At 59.5% G+C, this 27,046-nt stretch overlaps 3 protein-coding genes across 6 annotated transcripts; 1 reads left to right on the top strand and 2 right to left on the bottom strand.

Moving 5' to 3' along the window:
- Positions 1–1,902: 1,902 nt before the first annotated feature.
- NKX6-3 (NK6 homeobox 3) lies at positions 1,903–4,591 on the top strand. The gene is made up of 3 exons (XM_064472551.1): positions 1,903–2,515; positions 3,577–3,746; positions 3,823–4,591. Exons 1-3 carry the CDS (start codon positions 2,134–2,136, stop codon positions 4,051–4,053), a joined length of 783 nt encoding a protein of 260 aa, XP_064328621.1. The 5' UTR covers positions 1,903–2,133; the 3' UTR covers positions 4,054–4,591.
- Positions 4,592–9,801: 5,210 nt separating this feature from the next.
- Positions 9,802–20,644, bottom strand: GPAT4 (glycerol-3-phosphate acyltransferase 4). 4 transcript variants are annotated; one of them, XM_064472509.1, is made up of 15 exons: positions 20,556–20,575; positions 18,168–18,352; positions 17,963–18,065; positions 17,169–17,808; positions 14,307–14,376; positions 13,672–13,969; positions 13,407–13,481; positions 12,873–12,962; positions 12,659–12,752; positions 12,050–12,165; positions 11,769–11,824; positions 11,350–11,435; positions 10,981–11,109; positions 10,820–10,899; positions 9,802–10,185 (listed from the first exon to the last, which is right to left on the bottom strand). In XM_064472509.1, exons 4-15 carry the CDS (start codon positions 17,331–17,333, stop codon positions 10,077–10,079), a joined length of 1,368 nt encoding a protein of 455 aa, XP_064328579.1. In that variant the 5' UTR covers positions 17,334–17,808; positions 17,963–18,065; positions 18,168–18,352; positions 20,556–20,575; the 3' UTR covers positions 9,802–10,076. The 4 variants fall into 4 exon arrangements, with proteins under 4 accessions (XP_064328579.1, XP_064328578.1, XP_064328577.1 ...); XM_064472508.1 differs by lacking the exon at positions 18,168–18,352 and having other exon boundaries at positions 20,556–20,644; XM_064472507.1 differs by having other exon boundaries at positions 17,963–18,352.
- Positions 20,645–20,744: 100 nt separating this feature from the next.
- On the bottom strand, positions 20,745–22,345 carry LOC104045355 (protein phosphatase 1 regulatory subunit 3C-B-like). The gene is made up of 2 exons (XM_064472580.1): positions 22,263–22,345; positions 20,745–22,181 (listed from the first exon to the last, which is right to left on the bottom strand). The coding sequence occupies exons 1-2, from the start codon at positions 22,274–22,276 to the stop codon at positions 21,272–21,274; spliced, it is 924 nt and encodes a 307-aa protein (XP_064328650.1). The 5' UTR covers positions 22,277–22,345; the 3' UTR covers positions 20,745–21,271.
- Positions 22,346–27,046: the final 4,701 nt, after the last annotated feature.

Genomic DNA, 27,046 nt, shown 5'->3' with positions numbered 1-27,046 from the left:
CCGTGTCTCACCTCTGCTTTTCCAAGGGCGCAGGGAGGCTGAGGCTCTGGCGTGAGTGGCTGGGTGGGGTTCCCCTCCGCCCGAACCCTGCTGCCAGGAGGGCGGGGGTGGCCGTGGGGGCTGACAGGTCTTTGTGCTCTGCCATTCCTGGGGGAGGCCGGGGGATGCAGAAACCCGCACGTCCCTGCACAGGTCTCAGGGCTGACCTGGCAGCAACCTCTCCCTGGCCGGGTGGGGAAGGGTCCGCCTGGGGCGTCAGTGGGGGGGAATCCCCCAGCTGCACCGCTGGCAGCAGCAGTGCTATGCCCCACCACGGGGCGCCGCTGAGAGCCCCACCCGGTGCTAGCCGGTGACCCCACGTCCCGGCCCCGCATCCCACACCCTGTATCCCTCCCCCTGCCTGGCGCTGTCCATCGCCCGTCCCGTCCCCACGTCCCGCCGCATCCCGATCCCGACCCTGCATCCCGATCCCACACCCCTCCCGCCGCTGTCCATTGCCTGCCCCGTCCCGTCTCCGCCACGTGCCAATCCCGCACCCCACACTCAGTATCCCACGTCCCGCCCATCGCTGTCCACCGCCCGCTGTGTCCCGTCCCTGCCACATCCCAGTCCTGATCCCTCATCCCACACCCCAATCCCGCACCCCATATCCCACATCCTGCCCGTCGCTGTCCACTGCCCACCGCGTCCTGTCCCTGCCACATCCCGATCCCGCACCCCGCACCCCAGTCCTGTATCCTGTGCCCCGCACTGCTTACCCCGATCCCACACCCCGTATACTTCTCCCCGCACCCCGTATCCCGCGTCCTGCCCCTTGCTGTACACCGCCCGCTGTGTCCCGCCCCTCCCATATCCTGCACCCCGTGTCCCGCCCGTTGCTGTCCACCACCCGCCGCATCCCATCCCGCCCCCGCCCCATCCCTATCCCGATCCCACACCCCGGATCCCGCTCCCCGCCTGTCGCTGTCCACCGCCCGCCGCGTCCTGTCCCCGCCGTGTCCGGGTCCCGCACCCCGGATCCCGCGTCCCGTCCGTCGCTGTCCACTGCCTGCCGTGTCCCGTCCCTGCCGCATCCCGATCCCGCCCGTTGCTATCCACCGCCCGCCGCGTCCCGGTCCCGCAACCCGGGTCCCGGTCCCGCAACCCGCGTCCCGCCCGCCGCGTCCCGGTCCCGCACCCCGGGTCCCGGTCCCGGTCCCGCAACCCGCGTCCCGCCCGCCGCGTCCCGGTCCCGCACCCCGGGTCCCGGTCCCGCAACCCGCGTCCCGCCCGCCGCGTCCCGGTCCCGCAGTCCGAGTCCGGGTCCCGGTCCCGCGTCCCGCCCGCCGCGTCCCGGTCCCGCAACCCGGGTCCCGGTCCCGCGTCCCGCCCGCCGCGTCCCGGTCCCGCAACCCGGGTCCCGGTCCCGCGTCCCGCCCGCCGCGTCCCGGTCCCGCAACCCGGGTCTCGGTCCCGCGTCCCGCCCGCCGCGTCCCGGTCCCGCAACCCGCGTCCCGCCCGCCGCGTCCCGGTCCCGCAGTCCGAGTCCGGGTCCCGGTCCCGCGTCCCGCCCGCCGCGTCCCGGTCCCGCAACCCGCGTCCCGCGTCCCGCAACCCGCGTCCCGCAACCCGCGTCCCGCCCGCCGCGTCCCGGTCCCGCAACCCGCGTCCCGCCCGCCGCGTCCCGGTCCCGCAACCCGGGTCCCGCCCGCCGCGTCCCCCCGCCGCCGGCTTTCAAAGCGCAATTTGTCTGGGCTGGGCCAATCCCGGGGCAGCCTTGAGGCGCAGCCAATGGCGGCCGAGGCGGCGGAGAGCCGGCCAATGGGAGCGCCACCTGCCGCCGCCCCGCCAATGGGGGCCCTGTATTCTAATGGCCCTCAGCTTTATCAGAGAAATGTTGGCTCTCCCCAAGCCCAAGTTGAGCGCCCGGAGCCGGGGCCACCTCGGCGGGGTCAGCCGGGGCCGCTCGCCCGGGCCCGGCCACCGGGCCACCAGCCTGCCCACGGCCTGGCCCCCGCCAGCGTCCCAGGTGCGCCCAGGCGCCCGCTGGCCGAGGCGTCCGCTGGGGCCCGGTAGCCCCTGGGCCGGTGGGGATGGGCTGGCCGCTGCATCCCCGGGGAGTCGGGCTCTGAGGGCCACCTCGGCACCAGAGCCATGGACGCCAACCTGCCGGGCACCTTCCTGCTCAACGGCCCCTCGCTGGGCCCCTTCCCTGAGGCCAAGGCGCCCGTCTGCCAGTACTCGGTGCAGAGCTCCTTCTACAAGCTGGGCCCCCCTGGGCTCAGTGCCCAGCTGGCCGCCGGCACCCCACACGGCATCTCCGACATCCTCAGCCGGCCCGCGGCGACGCCGAACAGCAGCCTCCTCCCCAGCTACGCCCACGCGGGTGGATTTAACGGACTGAGCTCCCCGGGCGTCTATTACGGGCCCCAAGTGGGGGCCCTCCCCAAGGCCAGCGGCGAGTACCTGCCGCGGGGCCGGAGCTGCTGGGCAGAGGCGGCCCCAGACTGGCGGGGCGGCCGGCAGTGCAGCGGCCGTAAGTACAGCGGGGCCAGGGCGGGTGGGCGGCGGGTGGGCGCTGCAGGCGGCCGGCACCCCACAGAGCCCTGACCTGTCGGCACGGGGCAGGGACGCGGGGCGGCTGCCCAGGCCGCATCTTCTCCATCGCCCTGCGCGAGGCGAGGCTGGTCTCCATGCAGGCTGCCCCAGGTCAGCGGGAACGGCCCCAGCGCCAGAGCTGCTGTCCTCAACCTGCTGCAGAGGTTTTGGCTCAAGAGCAGGGGCAGCTCTAATGGCAGAGATTAACTCTTTGCGTAGCCCCCAGGCAAGCCACAGCTGGCAAGGACAGGCAGAGCCTGCTGCCCTGGAGAACCCCGTTCCTCCGGCAGCCTCACTGGGGTCGGTGCCCAGCCCAGCTCGTGGCAGAGACAGGCAGGACGGCCGGCCCTGGGCTGGCAGCGCTGCCTGCCTGGTGGGGAGCTGGCAGGGGTGCTGCAGAGCATGTTGCTGCCATGCCAGAGGGTGCGTGGGATGGGTGCACCCACTGTCCTGTGGGGAGCCCCAGGAGGCTCTGGGCCAGGGACTGGGTCCAGCTGCTCAGCACCTGCAGCCACAGTCCCCTTCCACCCTCTCCAGGTGATGCTTTTGGAGCAGACGGGTTGGGCAGCTTGGCTGTCTGCTCCTGGCACAGCTGTAAGCCGACCAGCCCTGCCTGTATTCCAGTCGTGCATCCTGCAAGGTGTGGGGCATGGGGGCATGGTGCTGCCAGCGCTGCGTGGCTCTGGGGTCATGCACTGCTCCTAACAACCCTTCCCCTCTCAGTACAATGAATTAACTCCGTCCCCAAGCGGGAGATGCACAGCCCAGCTCTGGCTCTGTGCGGCCTGCACAGAGGGCAGCTCAGCCCTCCCGGGATGGGGCTGAAACCTTGAAGCCAGAATACAATTTTAATTTGGAGGGGAGCCAGTGTGGAGGGACTTTGTGAGCACTGACGGCTGGCTGGTGTGCTGGTGCTGTGTTCGGGAAGGGGAGAGCTGCCCACAGCTGTGTGTGCAGAAACCCCAAGTGCTTACCTGCCTCCTCCTTTCTCTCCCACAGCCCCTGCTCACCTGGCCGACAGCATCCATAAGAAGAAGCACACACGCCCAACCTTCACGGGGCACCAGATCTTTGCTCTGGAGAAGACTTTTGAGCAGACCAAGTACCTGGCGGGTCCGGAGAGAGCACGGCTGGCCTATTCCCTTGGCATGACTGAGTCCCAGGTGAAGGTGAGTGTGGGTCCCCATGTGGCACGGGGCGCGTGGCGTGGTGGCTGCTAACCGAACTGGTCCCATGGGGCGGCAGGTCTGGTTCCAGAACCGACGGACCAAATGGAGGAAGAAGAGTGCCCTGGAGCCCTCCTCATCCTCGCAACGGGCAGGGGGCTCTGGTGGAGAGCGGCCAGCCTCTGAGACCGAGGACGACGAATACAACAAGCCCCTGGACCCTGACTCGGATGACGAGAAGATCCGGCTGCTGCTGAGGAAGCATCGTGCAGCCTTCTCGGTGCTGGGCTTGGGCACGCACAGCGGCTGAGTGCCGGCACAGCCCGCCCCTCCGGGCCACTGGGCACTTAGCCTGGCCACCTGCTTCTTGCCAGGGGGGTGACCCCGCCAGCAGATGCCCAGCTGTGGGGATGGGTGGCTGCTGTCCTGCTCCTGGTGGCTCCTGCCCAGGGATCGTGACTCACAGGGCTGGGAGCAGCACGCTTGGGCAGTGTCAGGTGTGGCCGTGCTGTCGGGATTGATGAAATAAAGGTCCCAGCCCCAGCCAAGTCCCAGCACTTGCTTTGCGGGCGTGTGGTCCAGGGTGCCCTCATGAGGCTGGGCCGGAGAAGGGGCTGGGATAGCATGTGTGGGGCAGGGTCTCTGTGCCAGGCAGGGGAAGGGGCTGTGGCTGTGGTGCTGTGTGTGGGGCAGGAAGAGCCCACAGGAGCAGGGCTGCCCTGGGGACGTTTCCTAGGGTTTTCCCTGGTTTGGGCGTGCACCGGCAGCAAGAGGTGCTAGTTCAAAAGTCACTCGTTGGGGCCTCTTGTTGGAACCTATTAGCGGCAAATAAATATCATTTATCTTAACTGCGTGAGTGAGAGCCCATTCACCTGTCGGGGCTGCAGGATTGATGTGGCGTCAATAGCCCTGGTGTGTTTGCTGCCAACCTGGTGGGCCTCCCCCTCCCCGTGCTGCACCCCTGTGCAGCGGGGGCTGCGTGCATTCACACGTGTATGCACGTGGGTCTGCTTGCCCCCTGCTCTGGCTCCCTGTGGCTCTGCCCTTGCCCACTAATAGTGGGTGCCACATAGGGCCATCTCAGGATGCCACAGGGACTCCTGCTGGCACAGGCTCACTGCTGGGGGCCCCGCAGGCTCAGCAGTTGTTCAGCCGAGAGCCAACTAAGTGCCAGCCAGGTGTGAGCAAACAGACTGCCTGTGTCGTGGGAGGAAATCGATAGGAGATAAGGTGCTGCCGGCCTATCGTCTACTGACTAAGCGTGGCACAGGCACGGAGGAGGTGCTGGGGGCTGCAACCCAAACTGCCCTCCCCTGCAGCTGCAGACAGCATCTGAAGACAGGCTGGTGGCTAAGTCCACCCCTTGGGATGGGCAAAGCCCCTGAAGCACTGGGGCTCTGCAGCAGCCCCAGGCATGAGGGCTGTGGTGTGGGGCTACAGACTGTTGCCGTGTGACCCGTCTGCCTGGGCCCCAAGGCCCACTTTTGGCTTTAGGTTCTCTTCAGTCTGTCACTTTCTGCCATGTGCTGGGCTGGGGAGACTTTGCACAGAGCCCCGATTGCTCGGCAGCTCTTTCCCAGGGCTTAGGGAAGACTGTTCTCCCCCCCAGAGGTCCCTGTCCAGCCCCCCAGCAAGCACGGGGCTTGTAACGCTTTCCTCAGCGATGCAGCCCCTCTGCTGCCTGGATGGCACAAATGCCAGTGGGTGGCAGAGCTGACGGACCCTTCGCCAGGACGTGGAGGCCCGGTCGCACGGGCAGCGCCAGGCACAGGGCCGGGGCGGAGGCTGCGTGGCCCGGCGGCAGGGCTGGGAGAGCCACGTCACCGTCCGTGGGCAGAGCCAGCGCTCGGCAGGAGCGGGCTCCGCACACCAGGAGAAGTGCGGGGCTGCTGTCGGGGTATTTTTTTGACATTTTCTAAGCTGCCCAGCGTGGTTGACAATTTTTAATGTACTAACTGCCTGGTCCAGTGAGCTGATTAATTGGTGCTGTGGAGATCAATACAAAACAGAAAATTAAAACAATTTTAAAGTGATTAAGTAGTTTAACACCTGTCTGATGCCACGTCAGGGCTGGGAGACAAATAAAGCAGGTGGCAAAGGGCCTGCTGCAGCCGGGGAGAGTGACAAATCGCAGCCGCAGCCTGGCTGCCCTGTGCATCCCCACTGTCAGACGGGTCCCCCGAGCCGTGCTGCTCTGTGCAGGGCCCCGGGACAGCGGCCGGGACCACCCTCCTCTCCTGCCCGCTCTGCCCACCGCCGGTCCTGCTTCCTGCGCAGACGGCACCGGCCGCTTGCTGCTGTGGCTTGCTGCAGCAGAGCGTTCCCCCCGCCAGCGCTGGGGTCTCAACAGGGCACGCAGAGCCCGGCCAAGAGCGAGCACCAGCTCTGCCCTCCCCAGACCTGCCTTGTGCCCCGCAGCCTGCCTGGGGCCGGGCAGCCCTGGGGCGTGCGGGCAGGGGGAGCGCGGCAGAGCTTGGGGCCGGCTGCTCTGGGGGCGTGTGGGTGCAAGCACAGGCAGGGCGGCCTGGCAGGCAGATGGATAGCAGCTCCGCTTCAATTCTGCATCCCTTTTCTCCCAGACAAACCCCGTCGGATTTTCATAAATCAAAGCGCCACACTGTTTAATAAAAATTTATTGACTTACAAGTGATTATTTATCAAAAGGCCATTAATAGCGGCTCCGGGAATGATGTGCTACTGGGTGGTGCGGGGAGACTAATAGCAAATCAATGCCAGCATCCGGGCAGAATGCATATGAGGGCCCCCAGCCCCAGTGGGCTGCATGGCTGCTGCAGCCGGAGCCAGCAGCCCCTACCCTGCGGGCCGCCCAGCGCTCCCCCTGGTTATTTATCGCTTACAAATGAAATGATCGATACTTTTAATCTAGAGCTAAATTTATTAACTTTCCCATCGGAGAGAGACATATTGACTGGGGGCATGGGGAGGGGGAGCCGAGGAAAGATAGATGTGTGCCTCCTAATCTGTCCAGCCTGCTCCCTGCCTGCTGCGGAGCATCCCGGCAGCAGCGGCGCTGCCAGGGCTGGTTCCCAAGCTCGGCAGGGCGGTCGGAGGTCCCGCAGAGCTGGGGAGGTGGGCAGGCAGGGGAGGGCTCCTGCACATCACCACGGCATCTGTGACAAGGGCTGGGGGAGCAAGACGTGGGCAGGGGACTGGTGGGCACCGGCAGCCGGGTCTGAGCACCCAGGGGTGATGCTGCAGGCACCGGAGCATGCGTGGGAGCCTCCCCTGCAGAGAGCCCCTGCCCACCTTGCAGGGGCTGTGGAGCAGCGTTTGCATGGCCTGAAGCCAGTGCCCATCGCCCTGCCCAGAGACGAGCTCTGGGTGCACAGCCCTGGAGGATGGAAAGGGCATGGGTGAGTGCTCGGGACCATGCTGCTGGCTGGGGAAAGGTGAAAGAGAGCCTGAAGACCCTCCCCAGGCCGGGGGTGACAGGCAGGCAGCGATGCCTACGTCCCCCAGCCCAGTGCCACGTCCCCGCTGCAGCTCAGTGCGTGGGGAAGTGCCACCCACAGGACCCAGGGAGCGCGGCGCTGCCTGAGCACCCCACGGCTCTCTGGGGCCGGGGCACCCTCCAGAGCCAGCCAGACCACGGCATGGTGGTGGGGGTCAGCCCAAACAGCCCCCTGAGCAAGGGAAAAGCTTTGCAAGCCTTGGGGCCAGAGCGGCAAAGCTCAGTCAGGCAAACCGGGCCGGATCAGGCCGTTACCCCCAGCCAGAGGCTGCCAGGGTTGCCACGGAGGTCAGCAACAGCTTTTTGGGCAGGCCTGTGCCTCAGGCAGGAACTGCAGCAAATACAGTTTGTAAAACGTTATGATTAAATGGTGTAGGCAAGTACTACAGCGTAACACGCACCCACCTGGTAACTGGTGCTTGACCACACTACAGGGTAACTCCCATAGGGCACACGCTATACCCAGCATTTCTTACACAACTAAAAGATGGTAAAAACTTCTGCATAACTGTAACAGCTGCCACGGAGATAAGGGTTCTGCTTTTCTTTTCTTTTTTTTTTTTTTTAAGCAGCAAAGCAACAGCCCCATCGAGTAACAGATGGGGGATTGGTGAGTTGGTGTTAGGAGCTGTACCTAGTAAGTGGGGTAACACAAGTAAAACAAAATGCTGGCGACTAGACCCTCATTGTCATAATAAACTCCTAATGCAGGAGGGGCCCTAGCCTGGGCCACCGAGCTGTCTGTTAGTAAAGAGCAGTTGTTTTGTCTTCTATTGGTAGCACAGGAGCGTAAGCAATACACTTCAACCCTGTAGATCTTGTTAACTATCTCCTGCTTCGTTTCAGCTGCTTTTGTTTTCTTACCTTAGGTGGAAAGCAAAAGATACCAGGCTTTACTTCTTTCTGCTCCGCTCCCCCCCACCCACCCAATTGCCTGAGCTGAAGTTGGGCAGAAGAGTAAGAACTTGGGGTAACAGTGAAAGCCACGGGCCTATAAGGGCATCTTCATCACCGAACACAACCAGCCTGGCTCCTCTTGGCGAGGCTGGATGTTAATGGTGATCGTGTGTAACAGACCACAGATAACTGAATGCCATGTTGTGTAGGGAACGTGTCCTTGTGTGTACATTTATACAGGATCGTATTTTGAGCACTACAAGATGCAAAGGTAAATCAATTCAGTATAGAAATATTTCCCATAACTGTACGTTAACAGATCCTGTGCTATTAAGTGTAGCTTTACATCACTGTAAGGAAGCCTGTCCCCTCTCAGGTGTTGTACTGGGAACAGTTTATTTGTGCACAGGGTGATGGTCCTGGGGTAGGTGGGAAATAGCACACCGTGGAAAATGGGGCTCCTCAAGTATGAGGCCAAAGTTTTGCAGACCCTGCTTGCACACTGTGTGTGGGTAAAGATGACCTAACGGACCCAAAAGAAGGGTTTTGCAACCACTAAGAATGTGAAGCAGGGAGGCCTCACAGAACTGAATAATGTAAGTGAGGGTATGTGCATTGGGTCTCTTGGGAAAGGTTAGGGGAGTTTCTGGACTCTGTTGCTTTCTTTTCTCTCTATTTCTTGATAGAACGGTGTTTTACCCAAATAAAATCAAGGTATGTTAACTACCTTGAATCCCTGTTGGTAGCTAGGGCAGGGAAATTCAAATTTAAGGACACTTACACAGAATAGCTGGCCTGGCCGGGGTGGGGTAGCAGATGTCCTCCCCCAACAAACAACACTTGGGGTACAAAGGAGGCACTTGAGTATCGCCTTCTCCCGCGTTATAGAAAATGCAGGCAGGCTTCTGCAGGTAGCAGTGAAACAGCATTTGCTTATAAGAGCAGGCAGAGGACCCCAAGGAAGTGCTAAAGTTTGTAGGAACATAATGAAAATTGGAAAGTACACAGGACGGATGCTCAAATGCAAGTTGTTTTACTGAATAATGTACTTGCAGAGCTGAGAGAGAGGTGTACCACCTCCAGCACAGGATTTCAGCTTCCTTGCAACAAGCTGAGATTATATATGTGCGTGTTGGCGCATAACAAGATCACATCCCACCGTTTCCCTCAGGTGACATTCGAAAGGCGATCTCCTGCCCCAGCCATGGAGTCTCAAGACTCTCCTACCCACCCTGGGCTCCCACCATAGCACATACGGATCCCTCAAGAGCCCCACCTGCCACACCAGCGACAACTGCCAGGCAATTTGCAGTTCCAGGGGATAGAGGGAGGCTTCCAAGGAGGATCATCCTCACTGCTTGAGGAACCCCAGCAAAGAGGCTCTTACTCAGACACTGGAGAAGCAATGGTCTGGCTCAGGCCATGACAGGAAGGTGGCAAAAGGAAAAGGAAAGGTTTCTCCTTCTAGAAGTAAAGCTGGAAATGGCCTGAGAGACCACATACTGCTCTGAAGGGGTTTACGCTGCAGACGTCAGAGGCACAGGCTCGTGAAGACTCCCTTGGTTGTCAAGGCAGCAAATTTCAGTGCAGCTCACCAGTTTCTGTGCCGTGGGAGACTTGTGACTGACACATATGCTCATCAGCACATCAGTCCTCCCCCTGGGCCTGTAAATACCCTACGGAAGCATATGACGCCGTAAGTGTTTCATTTAATATTGCCCCTGCAAGGGGCTTCACTGTAACAGTAACAAGAAGGCATCTGTGCCAAGAGCTGCCCAGGACCTAAAGATGCTAGGCAGTAACAGTGCCTCCAGGAAAGAACAGCCAGAGGATGAAAGAGCAAGTCCAAGCAGCTCTGGAGTAGCCCAAGTCCAAAGATTTGAGGCTCCTTCAGACAAGCCCTGGCTCGTGCTGGAGGCAGAGGGCTCTGGCCAGGCCCAGTAACAGTGCTGGAGGCAGAGGGCTCAGGAGCGGCTCCGGTCTTCATGGTTGCCTACAATCATTTTGCTGTAGAGTTTCTGTTGCTCCTCCTTGAATGTGTCTTTCACCTTCTCCCTCTTCAGTCCTCCATCCCTAGGGAGAGTCAGATCATCAGATATAGGACAGATTTCACTGCAGGCGTGCACTGTCTGAAACTTCAGCTGGGGCTGCTCAGAGCAGGTCAGAGCTCCTGCGACAGCCGGACAGCTACCCTTGTAGCTTCTGCTGCCAGGGCACACTGCAGACCAACCGTCCCCAAGGGGAATTACTTTCACACGTTGCCCTGCCAGGAGCTGCACCCGTGGCCCTGCACTGTGCTCAACACGGCGGCTCTGTCAGAAGCGTGAGCTGCTCTGATGCCACTACAGCAGACTGCCGGTAGAGACCCTCTGCCTACCAGGCTCTGAAGATCTCAGTTCCCGAAAAAGGAAGTTCCCAAGCTCAACCCACTTGCTGAGCGGCATCAAGTCAGAACCAGGGCATCCCAGCGCGCACGGGAATCACAGAATGAAGCTCTGGTGCCCAACACACAGAGCAGAAGCAAAGACTTTGGTCCCTGCTACGGAAGAGCAGTTTTGGAGGTCACAAGCAAGATGCATCTCCAGTTCTCCATAGGCCTACTCTGCCCAGTGCAAGACACAAACAGCTTTACAGCCCACAAGCACATACCGGGACCCAGGAACAAGGAACCCTGGCACCAGGAAGAGAAAAGCCTGCCTGGACTCACCAGAGCAGATCCACAAGGCCCCCCTGCCTGGCAATGGCTGACTTCACTCGATTGGCAAACTGGACAGCGTCTTCTTCAGGCTGTGGAGAAATAACACTCTTCAGCAGGAGCAAAAGGCCAAACAGGTAGCAGATCAGATAGGCCAGGTTCACCTTACTTACCTGCCTGGTCATTGGGGGCAAATACCAGACACTGCAGACAATGGCCCAGCTGGTCATCATCCTAAGGAGGTAGGTTACCATGCCATACTTGCTGCTGTTAAAAAAGGCATCTCCAAACTGCGGGTCATACTACGGAGGCAGAAGAGCTCATGAAAGTCAGGCAGTGGTTGTACCCTCCCTGAGGCTTCAAGTTCCACCCCAAGCCCAGCTACAGGCCAGCCCTCCCAGAGCACTACGTGGAGTGACCTCAGCTTCCCCGTGCCCTCGGACCAGGCTGTTGACCCAGCAGTGCCAGGGCCGGGCTGCCAAGACTGAGCTCTCATGCAGAGAGCAGCTACTTGTGCTGTAAGAATGTTTGCCTTCTCATACCTTGATGGCTACGGGATAAACTGTGGCTCCGGTTTCAAAGCTCCCCTTTTTGAACATCATCACAGACGTGTTGTTGATGCAGGTTCCTGTAAGAGGCAAGCACAACCTTCTGAGAAGATCTGCAAGTCAGTTCAGGAGCCTAAGCTATACACCTAATGGCTAGGCCACAGGCACCCAGCCACTGCCCCCCAACGCTCGCTCCAAACCCTGTTCTGTGTGCCCAGGACGTGTCACCGGGACATCGCATATCTGACTTCCACATTCCGGGCTCAGTCAGCTCTAAAGATGCAATGCCCCCTTTGTCTCAGTGAAGGGTCTCAAGGCCCTTGGTTGCATCAGAAAGGAAGGAATAGAGATGTGGTGCTCTCCCAATGTGCCCTTGCCACCAGGTGCTTGCCTGGCCTTGCTCCACAACTCACCTTCCGGAAAGATAAGAATAGGCAGTTTGCTCTTGTCCTGGACGTGCTCCGTGAGCCTAAACAGAAGAGTGTCACCAATTAGCACAAGGCACAGCAGCTGTCACCAGCAATCCACACAGTGTCCTTATCCCGCAGTCACTGGGGACTATCTGGGTGCCAGAAATGGCGGCACAGCCTCCCGACACCCAGGAGGCGAGGCAGTGTCCTCACCAAGGGAAGGGGGCAGCCCCCCCGCCCGCCGCAGCCTCCAGACCTCCCCCTGCAGCGAGCAACTGTCACACCTTTTGGCGACGAGGTGACGATCTTTGACCTCAGAGCGTTCAAACCAGACGTGGGGACAAGCCTTCACCATGGCTCTCTGTATCACACCCATGAGCCCTCCGTGAATCTGACCCACCTGAACAGGGCAAGAAGACACAAGTTACAAGGCCTGGGGACACATGGAAGGCCAAGGCAGCTTCGAGCTTCACAGCCAAGTCGAGGTTCATCTTTCTACCCCTGCCCTGGAAACTGAGAGGAAAAGCCCCAGGCTCTGACGGAAGGACAGATGTAGCACGCCCCAAGTGCTTTCCACATTGCAGGAGGTCTAGCTGGGGAAGTGCTTTGCTCTGCCACGGATAGCAGAGCCCAGAGCTCTTCTTGCAAAGCAGTGCCCAGAGACCCCTGGTGCTCTGAGTCCCAGGCCAAGCTTGCTGGAAAGCCATGCACAACAGGGTATCTGTGCACAGGGTCTTGAGAGAGCCCTGCGATGTCAACGAGGGAAAAGCACTTGTGCATGCTCAGAAGCCTCCCGCTGCCACCTCCTTGTCCCATGCAACATGCTCGCTGCTCCCACTACACATGTGGCCAGGCCCGGGCAGACCGAGCCAGGGCTGGGGTGCAGACCTTACCATCGCGTAGTAGCCGTCACTGGCCAGGATGATCACATCGATGGGAGACGTGTGATTGGCCACACAGATGCCTCCATTTCGGGGTCTGTTTTCCCTAAACGCAAAGCAAAGGTACAGATGAGGACAGAGGAGCGAGCACGAGGCCTGCAAGAGGCCTCACAGCATGAAGCAGCTAGTGGGAAGGGACACCCTGCAGCAGACAGTGCCTCCTTACCGGTCATGGTAGGTGATGATGGCCGTGAGGGCACGCACGCAGATCCGGTAACACATCAGGTGGACATGCTTGCTCAGGAACTCCTTACACCTGCAGCCCCGGACAGAGACCATCACCCCCCAGTTCTGCAATCTCCCCTGTAATGGGCCACTCAGCCCAGCGGCCCCAGGCCATGAGGTCCAACAGAGACTTCACATCTCTCCCAGAGAAACACGCCTCATCCTAGGTTTTGCTGTCAGCCTACGGCCACTGATTCTTAACTCATGAGAACCAAACTTTGGCCTTTGCTCTCTTCTGTTCTGATTCCTTTCAGGGCCCGGGACTGAGCACTCTGCAACCGGCTTAGTGCCCACATCCATGCCCTTTGTTTGAAGTTACAGGGTGTCTGTTCCTGAGAGGCTGCAGATGCCAGGACGACCCGCCTTGTCTGCAGCAGGCAGAACAGACAGGCCTTGCAGGAAAACTTCAGGATTATCAGGTCTCAAACTGCACAGGGGGGCTCCCCATCCCTTCTTCCCTCAAAGACACACTCACCTTCCATTTGGCAAATATCCCACCACTGTAGTACCAGTCACCAACAAGCTGATGCCAGTAAACGCCAGGGCTATCCTGCAGAAAGAGGGAAGCTGCACGCTAGCAAAATCAGGCCACAGGCTCTACTCATCAAGTAAGCCTGTCTCTGCTGATCACGTTGAACCGGGCCCCTGGGGCCTGGGGCCTGGGGGCCGGCTGCACTTGCTGCAGCGGGAACAGGCCATCAGCACCACCTCGGCAGGCAGGCTCCCGCAGCAGCACGCACCTGAGGGGCAGAAGGAAGCAGTAGCGGATGAGCACACCCAGTCCCCAGAGTACAGTGAGGCGCAGGCTGATATACTGGAAGTTGTAGTTGGTTCTGCTGAGTAGGTTCCAGGACTCCAGCTCTTCAGCTGAGAATCTCTTGGTCACTTCGTCGTCCATGATGGTCTCAATGCCTTTGCGGCAGAAATAGAAGATATCTGAGAGCTCAAACTCGGGCGCGTCCAGGGCTTTGCCACTGCCACTCCGGCGGATCTCCTTGATCTCCTCTTCCAGTGATGTTGGCTCCTTTGCAATGATACCTGTAACATGCAGCAGGCAGCTCTGAGCAAAGCGCGGCTTGCCCGCTCAAAGAGAGCCAAGAACCAGGGCCCCTACTCGCCTGACCTCCACAGGGCCCCCTTCCTTTCTCCGGTCCAGACAGGCATAAACCAGTCCTCCCAACTATCTAGAAGTAAAGCACTCTCTGGGTGCTTCCTTACCCTTCCTCAAGAAATGGACCTCTCCGTATCTCCCTCCAGTCCATCTACATGGGAAAGGCTTCCCAGCATACTCCAGCTGCTCAGAGACACCACATTTACCCCATCTCCCATGAAGAATTTTGAGCTTCATATGTACCCATGCAGGGCAGGATCTTACCATTGACATAGGGCTTGTATAATGGATGGTTCTTCTCCTTGGCACCGCGCTCTATCCTCAGTGTCGCCCACTGCAAGAGACACACATAACACGCAAGATTCGCAAGGCCTGTAGCTCCACTTTGTAACACCCCTGTTTTACAGTTGACTTCCAGGGAAGACCACAGTTAAGGGTAGAAGATGGAGCTGAAGCAGGACGCTTCTGTACAGAACTGAAAGAGTGATAAACACAGCTGAACCGAGGTGGAAGCAGAGACTGGCCTGGGAGGAACATTTTTAAAGCAGAGATCTGCCTGCAGTGGGACAAGAGGACTGATGGGGAGGTGACTAGCACAGGCATAGCACAGCCATGATGTGCACACACTTGTGTGCCATTCTGCGCAGCAGAGACCCAGCGGGAAGCCGGGAGAGCCAGAGGGAAAAAAGAGTGCTCAGTGGTGAGATGGCACGGTAAGATTTTCTGCAGCCTCTGTGTCCTGTAGGCTCTGTTGCACCTGGCATGTGGTTGCCACTACACAGCCTCTGGGTGGACCGTGCATCCTACTGGGGTGGTTCGCATCACAGCAGGGAAGCCCATCATGGGACCGGTGCTACTTTTCAACCCTCGTTTCTTCCAAGCTCAAAGCAGAGGCTGTGTTTTCAGGCTGCTGCTGAGAACATCAGGCTGATGATGGGATGGGATCCTTCCCTCCCCAGTTCAGCTAACAGCTGCTGCTGCTTCTCAGCTCACCAGTCAGTCCAAACCAGCAGCAGCAAGCACCCTCAGACAGCTCTCTAGCCGCTGGCTGCCAAATCCCATGCCCCGACTACCTGTTATCCACAGAAATCTCTCTCAGCTAATTCTCAAGGGCACCAGCAAGAACTGGGTTTCTGACCAGTCTTCCCATCTGCCCTCCAAGTAACCCCCTCATCCTCACACTCTTGTTAGGAGAACAAGCTTCTAAAGGAGGACTTGTGTACAACACGCTTATTGCTCCAGGCCAGCTGCTCCATCGGGGATCTGTGAAGAAGTGGAAGCCACTGGGAACTCCTGGCATGCTGGTCTCAGCCCATGCCAGCACCAGATGAGGAGGCAGCATAGGTGGGAATGCTAATTGCAGGTGGAGCATCCGGCTCATCTAGCAGCCTCCTCTGCCAGCAGAAGGAACTGCAGGATTGCAGAAGATTGTCAGACACTGCCATCCCAGAAGTCAGAAGAGGAGCTCTGACCCGCAGGAGCCGGGCAGCCTATGGAGAAGGTGTTCCTCGCAAGCCTAGCACATCTCTATCCTGACTGTGGTAGCAGAAACCCCAGACTCCCAGCTGGGAAGCACCAGGCAGGTCTCCCTCACCACCAACAGAGATGTGCTGCTGCTACCCCAGGCCCCACAGCTCTGGCCTGCATCCCACAAGTTGCAAGACCCAGGTCTGCCCTTCTGCGCTAGGTTCGCAAGACTGGCCTCTAGAGCTGAGAAAATGTTTTGGGTGAATAACATCCCCCAAAAATACAGTTCTGAATGACCAAACCTAGTGAGTGAATCTTCCACCAAACCTGTGAGAGTTCTGCCCCAGACTGCTCCTCTCCACCACAAAGATTCTTTGATAAAAGCTGAAGTAGACTTCAAAGTCTTTTCAGAAAAAGTTTCAAAATTAAACACCGAAAAAGATATTGAGATTAAATGCTCCTGGACTGAAGAAAATAAAAAAAAAAAAGAAAACAAAGTGAAAAGTTCCATTTCAGATAAACCAAACTTCTTATTAATTTTTTCTCTCAGTTCAGTCACTAAATTTGAAGTCAGGTCTCCAGGCATCTGTGTTAACAAAGCCCCTCACAAAGCTCAGGGTCTTCCCATTCACACCTCAGGCTTTTGGGAGGACTCAAGAGTTCAAAGAGCTGAACGTTGCAAGCTCCAGCGCTGCCTTCCCAAGCCAGCCAGTACAGGCATACTCCTGGGGAAGACCAGTCCTACTCAAATGGCACTTGCTGTGCCATAAATCTTTTTTCAGCTCGAACTCCACATTTAAGAGCATAAAACCTCCCCATCAAGCACAGGGCACCCCTTTTCCTTTTCTTGGGCTGCCAGGGTAGGGTGGTGTAGGCTTTATCTACTAGGAGTTCAGCAAAAATTCTGGTCTCACCAGGGACTTGCTTCAAGGAGAGGTGTTGCCTGTGAGATAGTCCATAAAATTAGCCTGCCAAAGGCAGGAAGGGCACAGCATGACCCCAAGTTGGAAAATTCCACTTGGCCTCTCTGTGCCAAGAGGGTCAGCAAGGGCTGCCGGCCGGCCGCAGAGGCTGCAGGTCCAGACATGGCTGCTGGGCTCAGCAGATAAGCAGGCAGCACTCTGGGACAGATGGGTGTTGAGAGCTCTGGGTTCTGGCTACAGACCACGGCAGGGCTTGCAGTACAGAAAGTCCTGCCTTATCTCCTGCTTTTGCTTCATCCAAATGTGCTGGAGAGGAGTGGCCTGCTGACGGCAGCCTTGTCCCTCCCCATCACACCCTACACCCCCTTTGGCTTCTTTCCGTATCGCACTGTAACAGCACTCTGCTTTGCCTGGGACATTAACCCATCCAAGCGCACCGCTTCTCTCAGCACATCTACATATCCTACTGCCCTACTGCATACTTACGGGCCACACTATCCTACTACTTTACTTGAGCACTTACTGGATTAATTACAGGGAGCCCACGAGCAGAGGGCTCCCAAACTGCATTTGGCTGAGATGACCCAAATGGGTCATCTGGCACCAGCGCACGTCACCAAGAAACCAACCTCGCACCCCAGTCACCTGCAATGCTCCGCTGAGGGGCTCTTCCTCGCACAACCACGCTTGACAAGACCCCTGTAAACATGCAGAAAATTCTGAAAACATTACTTACCTGAAAAATCTTTAATAATGTTTTCATGTAAACCTTGCGGATGCCGAAGGAGACTCCAAAAATTGCTGGCACAATGATGAAAACCAGAAGCAGAGTGAAGAGGACAGTTATGGAAATCCCCAAGAGATTAACAACCAGGCTGTCAAAGGGGAGCAGGAGGAACATGGTGAAGGGCCCGGGCAAGGCTGGTGCCCTGCAGCCAGACAGAAAGGCTGCCCGCAGCAATTAACCAGTCCTCCTGTTATTCAGCAACAGCCTCACACATGCACTGAGTCCACAGCCTGCCCACAGACCCCATTCCAAAGTTCACATCCTTTTTGGGCTCTGTGAGAGAGGGAACGCAACAGGATCAGGGAGAGCAGCTGGGAAAACAAGCAAACAGTCAGCCAGGAGCCCAGGTGAGTCCAGGGAGTGTGGGCTGAGGAGCTCAAAGAAGACGGAACACGCACACAGGTTGCTCCATGGGCGTGAAGTGGGCACCGCAGTGACACAACTGCCTGAACGGATATCCTCCCGAGGCGCTGCTGAGCAAGTCCTGCTGGGGGGCAGCTTGTGAAGAAGCTGGCAGCAGAATCCCCGTCTGGCTGCTGAGAGCATGCAGAGTCTCTTCACAGGGACAAGGTGGAGTCCATCCCTGAGCCTGCATTGGAGGAGATCGAGGGAGGTGGCACTTACAGGAGCCTACCGTATGTGGAGCTATTGTTGTTCTTTCTGTGAGGACACAGGCACAAGCGCAGATCCTCGCATGACGCCTGGAACAAGTTTAATTCCAGAGGACCCTGGCACCCACTCACACTGAAGGGTCGTTACAGACACAAATGAAGCCTGTGTCCCTGGAAAGCTCTTCAAACAGCAAGTTGGCTTCTTGGCAGAAGAGGCACTCACATGCCACCAGCACTAGCGGAGGAAAGGGAAACTGAAGTCAGGCAAGTCACGCAGCTCGGAAAGACGTCAAGTCAGAGACGGTGGCAGGAGGCCAGGGACAGTGGGCTCTGAAACCTGCAAGGCAGCGCTTGGGCTGAGGTCACATCACTCAGAGCAGCTCTGGAGACACAGCAGACCCGGACTGGCACTCCAGCTACTACCTGGCACTGTCAGACTTGGGAATCACCCCCTGCTGCCACTCGTCCTGTATTTTCATACCATTCACACCTCAGATTGAGCAGACTCGTCCAGAACCACGCCTAGAGCACAGGAAACTGCAGTCAGGTCCCAAGCACGACACAGGAGCCAATGGAGTGACAGAAAACCCTTCCTCATGACAAAGATGTCACCACCTCTCTCATTTCAGAGGCATCCGAAAGCACTGAGCCAGCCAGGTACCCAGATTCCTGGGAAGGAATCACTTCCTCTACTCCTGTAGACACATCTCGTCCCCGGTCGCACAGGGCAGCGTTACAGGGCAGGAAGTCAGCCCAGGGGGGGAATTACTGCTGATGATTAGCCGAAGTGGAACTCGCTGGGGCACGGGGAGCAGTCAAAGGTCAAACGCCCAGCACTACAGCCCTTCCAGGGGAGGACACCCTCCGGAGCATGGGTATGCACAAGGCCGACTGAGGCTAATAGAAAGAGACGAGTCTGCTCAGGGGAGACTCCCCTCTGGATACCACCTTCACCTGGCTACGGAGTGTCAGCCTAAGGATGGGATTTAACAGGCAGCCAACAAGCACACAGGAGCAGACAAGAGTCTGGGAAGATCCTCTTGCTCCCCTGTACAGTGTATCCAGCTGCTGGCTCACCACTGCTATACCAGTAACGCTAAGAATATTGTTAGTGCTTCAAAGGAACAGGCACGCTTGCATGAAGCGTGTCCTGGGAGAGGCAGCTCTACCGCCACATGTGTAACTGCCCATTATGTCGGAGCTGTCACCCATCCAAACGAGGACTGGCAAACTGGTCAGACCGGCCACCTGAGCTGGCAGCCTCTGCCCTAAGAGGGGCTCAGTTACTGCTCAGCTTTGACCCCTCAGGGCAGCTGGCAGAGACAGCAGGCAGGGGCAACGGGCACGGGCCGCAAGCAGCAGCAGCGCACTGGCAGGGCCAGGAGCAGCAGGCAGGGGCTGTAGGCAGGGGCAGTGGGCAGGGTTGCAGCAGGCAGGGGCAGCAGGAAGGGGCAGCAGGCAGGGACAGCGCACTGGCAGGGCCAGAGCAGCAGGCAGGGGCTGTAGACAGGGCCAGAGCGGCAGCGGGCAGGGGTGGCGGGCAGGGGTGGTGGGCAGGGGTGGTGGGCAGGGGCTGTAGGCAGGGACAGTGGGCAGGGTTGCAGCAGGCAGGGGCTGTAGGCAGGGTTGCAGTAGGCAGGGTTGCAGCAGGCAGGGGCAGTGGGCAGGGTTGCAGCAGGCAGGGTTGCAGCAAGCAGGGTTGCAGCAGGCAGGGGCACAGCGGCAGTGGGCAGGGGCGGCAGGAAGGGGGCGGGTGGGGGGCTGCAGGCAGGGGCTGTAGGCAGGGTTGCAGTAGGCAGGGTTGCAGCAGGCAGGGGCAGTGGGCAGGGTTGCAGCAGGCAGGGGCACAGCGGCAGTGGGCAGGGGCGGCAGGAAGGGGGCGGGTGGGGGGCTGCAGGCAGGGGCTGTAGGCAGGGGCACGGGCGGAGGGGAGCAGGCGGGGGCAGCGGGTGGGGGAGCAGCAGGCAGGCGCTGTAGGCAGGGCGGCGGGCAGGGGCGGGGGCGGCCAGGGCAGCGGGCAGCCCTACTTCAGGCCAGAACCCCCGGGGCTCACGCCAGGACGATGCCGCCGCCACCCCCGGGCTGTCAGGCCGCCCCTCCGGCTCCGCCGCCTCCAGGCACCCCCCGGGCAGGGACAGGCCACGGCCGCCAGTGCCGCGGCCCGGCGGGCACAGCAACCGCACCCCGCGCCCGCTGCCTCCGGGCTGCAGCCGGGGGTTCAGCTTCCACCCGGGCCCCGGCACAGCGAGCAGCACGACCGGGGCTGGGCGCGGCTGCAGCGGGCCCCGTTCCCAGCGGTATGCACGGGCAGCGGCGCGGCGGGACACCGCCCACGGCGCAGCGAGCGAAGGCAGGGCCGGAGCTCGGCCCCGCCGGGAGGGCCGCCCCAGAGGGCTGGCGGCGCCCCTCGGTCCCGGGCCGGGCGGCGGGGGCCGGGCTGTGGCACCGGCGGGCGGGGGCGCTACCGAGCGCCGGGCCGGGGCACCGGGCGCGGGGGGGCGCTGCGGAGCGGGCCGCTGCGCTCGGCGGCGGGGAGGCCGCGCTCCCCGGGGCGGGCGCCGGTTAACGGTCCGCGGGCGGGCCCTGCCCGGGCGCCCCCTGCCCCGCCGGGCGCAGCGCAGGCAGCGGCGGCGGCGGCACGCGGGCGGCGGGGTATCGGGGAAGGGGAAAGGGAGGGCGCCGGGCCGGGCCGGGCCGGGCCGAACCGGGGCGGTCACGCACTCACCTGCCGTCACTGCCGCCGGGCGCCGGCTCCGCCCCCGCCACGTGCCGTGCGCGCCCCCGCGCCGCGCTGACGTCAGCGCGCCGCCAGCGGGGCCGCGCCCGCAGAGGGGCGCCGCCGGCAGGGGGCGCCGAGCCCCCCCCGGCCCGATACGGGCCGCGGCCCAGGCTGAGGCACGGACACGGGCACGACTCGCGAAGCGCCGCCACTTTATTGACTCCCCGTTACAGCACCAAAGCCCGGAGGCGCCCGCGCACGCTCGGTGTCCCCCCGTGAGCCCCCCCTTGGGAGCGGGGCCCGGGGAGCGCCTGCCGCAGGAAGCAGCGGGCCCTGCTGCTGGCACCACTGCCGCAGGCTGGGAGCACCAGCTCTGCCCCGGCAGCTCCGCACAAGGCACTCGGGCAGCACCAGGAGCTGTCAGTCCTGCCTGAAGCAGCCCACAGACGGACGCGGCTCATGGTCCACAGCCCTCCCTCTGTTGCTCCCCAACTGTCACAGTCACCTCAAGAACCTACGGGCAGGAGTTAGAGCAAGCGGCAGCTTCCAGCCTCTATGGCAGGAGCCAGCAGGGAAGAAGCTTTGATGGAGACTCGCAGCTGCTCATACAGCAGCAGGCCAGACACATGTGAGCGGTGTCTTCAGCAGCTGACCCCTCCCCAAAGCCCCCTGCACCACAGCCGGGATGCGGAAGGGACCTATGCCTCTCACCCACAGCCTTGCTACCAATAAGGAGCCTGGGGCTCTGAGCGTCGCCAGGTCTGCAGGTGAGAAAGGACCAGGGTGGCAGCCCGAGAGGTGCCAAGATGGTCCCACGCCCCACTGGCACTCTTCAGGGCATGGGAGGGAGGGCGGATCATGCCCATGGGGCAGATCTTATAGTTCCTGCCGTGGTTGTTGTCCCAGTGGGTCTTCTGTCCACACTGGAAGGAGATGCAGAACTCTGTGGCCCTGCGGGATAGAGATGGCTTGGGCAGGGCAAGCTCAAAACAGAAGGTGTCTGTGTCGGCTGAGCCGTATGTGCTGTGCATGTACTGGCAGGAGATGTCCCGGAAGCTCTTCCAGCCATCGAAGGTGATGCGGACCATCACTTTCTTTTCATACTCGATGTTTCTGACCTTCACTGTCCCTGACAGGGCACGGTCCTGGATCAGGCAGTTCTCCAGGCAGACATGGTTGCTGTGTAGGCGGCTGCGGAAAGTCATGTAGTCCGCAGAGGGCTGTGGGAAGTCCAGCACGTACCTGCACGCTTCTGGGCGCGAGTCCCGCAGCCTAGGTCGGAAGCAGGCGAGGTCAGACAGGGCATGCTGCAAGTCACAGAGATCCTCCTCAATCTTTGAGAAGAAGCGGACAGCCGTCAGCGACAGCCCCTTCATGTCGGCAAACACCACTCTCTTCTTCTTCTGGCCCTTGGAGCTCTTGGTGCTATCTCGCCGCTCGGGCTCGGGTTCTGCACTTGGCTTCTGGTTGAGGCAGGATCGGAGGGGTTTGCGCCCCCGGTTGCCCCGCAGCTCCTCGTAGGAATTCAGCAGCTTGCGGATGGGGGGCGAGTGGCTCAGGCAGAGCCGCACGGCCAGGTCCACGGGCATGGCCGGGGGGGCGACGGCCCTCGCGCTGTACACCTGGAAAAGCCTAGAGGCGAAGAGGGGGTCAGGCGGCGTGTCCCCGATGCCGAGCGCCCCCTCCCTCCGCCCGCCCCCGTCCCGCGCTCACTCGCCGCAGCTCATCGCCTCCCGTCCGCTCCGGTCCCGCTCCCGGTCTGCTCCCGCCGGCTCCGCGCTCTCAATGGAGCCGTGGGAGCGCCGGCGGTCGGGACACCCCGCGGCCGCGGCGGCGGCCAATCGGCGCCGGAGACACGCCTCCGAGCGGCCAATCGGCGCTGGAGACACGCCCCCAAGCGGCCAATCGGGGCTCGGGGCTGCCCTGCCCCGCCCCGCCCCGCGCGTTCCCACGGCAGCCCGGCCGCGCCCCGCGGGGGCCCTCCCGGACCGGCGAGACCCGTTAGCGGGGAAGGGGGCACCGGCGACCAGCCCCGCCGGGTGACGCTGCGGCTGCGGCCCCCCTCCCCGGGAGCGCGGCCCCGGTTAGGCTCGCTGCTAGCTCGGGCTGGCGGGGCGCAGCCCGCTCCCAGCGCCAGGAAGCGGCGAGTGCTTGTGGAAGATAAACGGTTGCTGAAAGGTCAACGCCCGGAGGGAGCTACAGGGAGAAGAGGAGCACGTTTCTCTCCCATCACCTTCCGTGGTGGGAGGCTGGGACCGTTTCTGCAGATCCCTTTTCAGGTGCTTGTCCAAAGACAGCTATTTCCAGGGCCTCTAAGCACACAGCCCAGACTCCAGTCTCGTCCTCTACCAAAAGTGAATCCAACTCAAAGGTTCCTTACCCCAGTTCCTCGCTCTGAGAAAGAAGTTCCCTCACAACAGAGCAGGCAAAAGACACCCTGGTGCCCTTGACATTTATACTCAAAATCACCTTCATTGTTTAGCTCACATGTGACTCCTTGACAGAAAAGACTGCCACCCAAATCAGATCACCCTGCCCAGTACTACCTGCTAATCTCTTCAGAGCTGTCTAGCCATTTATGTTAAGCAGCCCTGATTGTTCCTGCTGACAGCACAGATTTTCATCAGCTCATGACACAACCTACCCATCCACATTTATACATGGCTCTCCATCGCCACCGTGTCTGAACGGCCCCAGCACAACGCAGGACACCTCTCGTGGGGCAGCCGGGAGAAGCAAGCCTGGCCCCAGCACCTGCCTGGCAAAAACCTGCACTTTGGCCCCCGCCCCAGTCAGCAGAAACATCAGAAAAAGCAAGAGGGTCAAAGTGGCACCAACCCCAGGAAGGACGTGTGGCATCGTATCGCTGCTGGCCAGACGCTCCTGCCTGGGGAGGAGCAGGACAGCGATCTTTGCGGGTGACCAGGAGCCAGACGCACCCGTCTGGCTGGGCCTGCGGGAGCTGGAGGTGGCTGCCATGGCCCCGTGCTCCGGGACACCAGCCCCAGCCCAGCCATCACCACAGCAGATCCGTCGCTGGGCCCCGGGCAGACCTGCTGTCAGCGAACCGCCGTGCCAGAAGCCACCAGCTGAAGCCCTGCCTGACCATGCTCAGGCCCCGCTGGAAGCGGCGCTCCCGTTTCTGAGGCCAGCCTCAGAGACAGGCAGCGCCACATCCTCCCACAGAGGTCGGCTGGGGGATCAGCCGCGGCGTGCTCGCCCCTGCAAGGTTTAGGGGATGCAACTGCCCAAGTTACAAACCCAAGTGACACCTCCCAGGGTCATGACAGCACACTGCCCCCCTTTTCTCTGAACTAAGGGCTCTTGCCCACGGCCTTGCAAGTTGTCTGCTTTGCAACCTTTGAATATTTGAAACTTTTTCCTGCAAAATTTCCTGGTGTTTCCCCACCCCATAGGAAAGCTGATTTAGGTAGTCATTGCTAGTAAGGAACAATCATCCTCACTGAATCACATATTATTTATTTGATATCATTTTCCTGCAGACTGCCAGGCAAAAAGAAATAGAACCACCTTTGGTCTCCTAGAGGAGACTTTCAGAGGAACAACTCCCTTGCTACCTGCTCTAACACAGGTATTTCCCACTCGTGCAAAAGCTGCTGTCACCCAGCACAGCAGCCTACCGCCAGGGCCAACCAGGGCACTGGAAGAGAAAGCCCACAACAAAACAGGTCTTGCACACTCCCCATTTCGCACGCAACCGGGGCCCAGGGGACGGCAGCCCACGGGTGATCACGGTGATGGGTGGCACACTGGACGACTCCACATGCTTACAAGCACAGATGCCCTTCAGCACATACAATGCCAGCGGTGAGCCAATTCTCAGCAGTTGCCTTCCAAGAGCCATCACAGCCTCTCAGGCTGACAGTGCACCTCCCCCATCACTTTTGTGACTTGGGGGAGTCACCACAGACGTGAAAGAGGCTTCCCAGCAGTGAAACCACTTGTCCCACCTTTCTCCTGCACTCAGGAGAGCAGATCTGGCTCAGGCTGGGAAATCGCAGCCCACCACCAGTGCCCTCCTTGCGACCTCTTTCACCATCTACCTACTTTGCATTTAGAGCTAATCACTCAGTAAACCCAAGCCGTCTCCACCTTGGAGGGAGCAGAGAACAGAGGATGTATCTGAGCTCAGTGCCTTACAGCAGGCCCCGTGGAAGCTGGAAAAGCTGCTCGCACTCTGCACATTCTCTTCCAGAGACACGGATTAAGGTGGATGGACTGCTGGGTCTTCTCCATCTAAAAGCACAAGCCAAAAGCATCACTTCCTTGACAAAGTTGCGGACACTTCCCCTTCCCACAGAACAGACACAACAGAGGCACAGTGAGGCGGTATCCAGGCCCAGAAGTGTCCCAGTATTTAGTCATGGAAGGACAAAAAAGCAGACAGCAGCATTTTCAGGTACGCCAAAACTGAGTCTATTAGCCTGACTGATTTCAGCCCGGTGGCCAGCTCCAAGAACCCTGCACAGCTTGCGGTGGCGTTGCCACATGCCAGCTGTCAGACTCCAGAGAGCTGTACTGAAGGCACTCTGGAAACAATCAGATCCAGTTAAGATTCCTCTGCTAGAAGCGGACAGGCACGCCTTACGCTCACATTGCCGCGGCCACGTGCAATGCAGCAGCGAGGCAAGTACCAGCTGTCTGTTCAACTGACCAGTCAAACTTAATAGGGCCAAGGAGAAAGTCTGCCAGACGTGCCACCTAGACATTCTCCAAGCAGCTCTTCCATAGCACGCTTCTGCAGCAGCGGATTAACGACTTTGGCTGGGAGCTTCAGTCACCTCTGTGAAGCTGCCTGGACTGTAGGTACACGCAGGGCACAACCCACAGCTCTTCCTGGGGGACTGTGCAGAGGTATGTGCTACTGATTCCTAAGGATTAAACCCAGCCTCCTCTTAACGTCTATACTTAAAAGAATCTTCTTTACCTAAATGGATTCATTAGGAACACTACAAACCACACATGCAAAGCCACTCACACTACAAGATGCACTGTGTCACCCCCAGCCTGGCAGCAGATCGGGGGTGTCAGAGTAGCACCAGGCTGCTCCTCACACAGACCACCATGCAGGGAAGACCCTGCCCTGAAGGAACACGTGCCTGTGTCTGCCCATGCACCTGACAGGCACTGAGCTGAGGTAGCACGGGACACCCTGGCTACTCCTCCGACTAGAAGAGGCACGCGCAGGTCACCAGGGCCAGAGGAGCTTTTCCTCTGCGTGACCAGCGCAAAGGAATTGCTTGTCCCCCTTGCCCCAGCAGCTGTTTCAGCAGAAGAGAGCTTGACAGTTTCTACCCTCACAACCACAATCAGAAGCTGTACCAGAACCCCTCGCACTGTGGAGGGAGGATCTTCAGATCATGCATAGCAGAAAGCTGCTTTCTCCTGAGCCCGTGATTACAGTTATTCCGTTTCAGTGAAACTGTCTGCCGCTGGTCTTAAATGAGGCATCCCAGCAGCTACACACTGAAGTTTGCCAGAAAATGCCCTTTGACTTGTCACTTTGTATCTGTTCTATTGATCCAACTCTCCCTGCACAGGGAGCTGAATGCTCTGCTGCAGAAATCAAATACAGAGTGCTGGCCTGATTGGAAGCAGCATAAATAACACACAAAGCATAGAAGGTGAGGCAAAAACAAGACAACAAGAAAATATGTTTCATCCTGCAGCAAGAAACCATTCTGGGAAAGCTCTGCCAGCCTCATGCTCCAATACCTTTCCAAAGAACATAAAGGCACCACAAGCCCCTACAAGCTTACAGAATTCCTCAGAGCTCTTCCACAGCACTCAGCTGTTGATCACGCAGACCGTCCAGTACAAGGGCCCTACTTGCTCTGGAGTTCACTGGCCAAGGCAGCCTTGAGCTTGTGGATTAGCTGTAATAGTGGTGCAATCTCCCTGAAGTCAGCCAGTCCAAGGAAGCAGGTTGGAAAAGGCAGGGAAAAGCAGCAAGGCCTTTCAACACCCCCTCATTGGATTTGACCTACGTGCAGAATTTCATGTGAAATTTCACATTTCAATGTGCAATAGCAGTACTTAAATCCTCTGTGCAGGATCTGCTCTGGCGTTGGCTTTACACAAAGTCTGTGCACGTAGCAGAACCGCAGATGGAAACAACATGAAGACCCCATGTCTCTGGCACAAACACCCTGCGTGTGAACCAGTTGCTCTGGTTAAGAAGAGGTTTGTGACAAACCTGCAAATGCTGTCTGACATTTCCAAAGCTTTGATCACGATTGCATCATTCACAATCTGATCAGAGAAAACACAGCTGCCCATGGCTCCTGAAGGCACTCACTCCTTGGCCCAGGGCAAGAAATGCCATTATCAGCACAAGGTCCTGGTAGCCAGTCCAAATCCAGGCCTACTCTGCAGGCAAATCTCAGATACCTGTAATGGCAAGGGTGGGTATTTTACACAAATAGTACTATTATTGCCAAAATAACAGGAAAAAGCAGCACAACTCCTCTCTGGAC

This window comes from Phalacrocorax carbo, chromosome 24, assembly GCF_963921805.1.
Source record: "Phalacrocorax carbo chromosome 24, bPhaCar2.1, whole genome shotgun sequence".
NCBI lineage: Eukaryota > Metazoa > Chordata > Aves > Suliformes > Phalacrocoracidae > Phalacrocorax > Phalacrocorax carbo.
This window is presented reverse-complemented; position numbering and strand designations above follow the sequence as displayed.

Bases quoted from the DNA above. Each gene is read 5' to 3' on its own strand.
- NKX6-3 (XM_064472551.1), top strand. From the start codon at position 2,134: ATGGACGCCAACCTGCCGGGCACCTTCCTGCTCAACGGCCCCTCGCTG. The intron at 2,516-3,576 runs GTAAGTACAGCG...TCTCTCCCACAG, and splicing joins CGGCCGGCAGTGCAGCGGCC to CCCCTGCTCACCTGGCCGAC. The intron at 3,747-3,822 runs GTGAGTGTGGGT...ATGGGGCGGCAG, and splicing joins TGACTGAGTCCCAGGTGAAG to GTCTGGTTCCAGAACCGACG.
- GPAT4 (XM_064472505.1), bottom strand. From the start codon at position 17,333: ATGTTCCTCCTGCTCCCCTTTGACAGCCTGGTTGTTAATCTCTTGGGG. The intron at 14,377-17,168 runs GTAAGTAATGTT...TGTCTCTTGCAG, and splicing joins CATTATTAAAGATTTTTCAG to TGGGCGACACTGAGGATAGA. The intron at 13,970-14,306 runs GTAAGATCCTGC...TGCATGTTACAG, and splicing joins ATACAAGCCCTATGTCAATG to GTATCATTGCAAAGGAGCCA.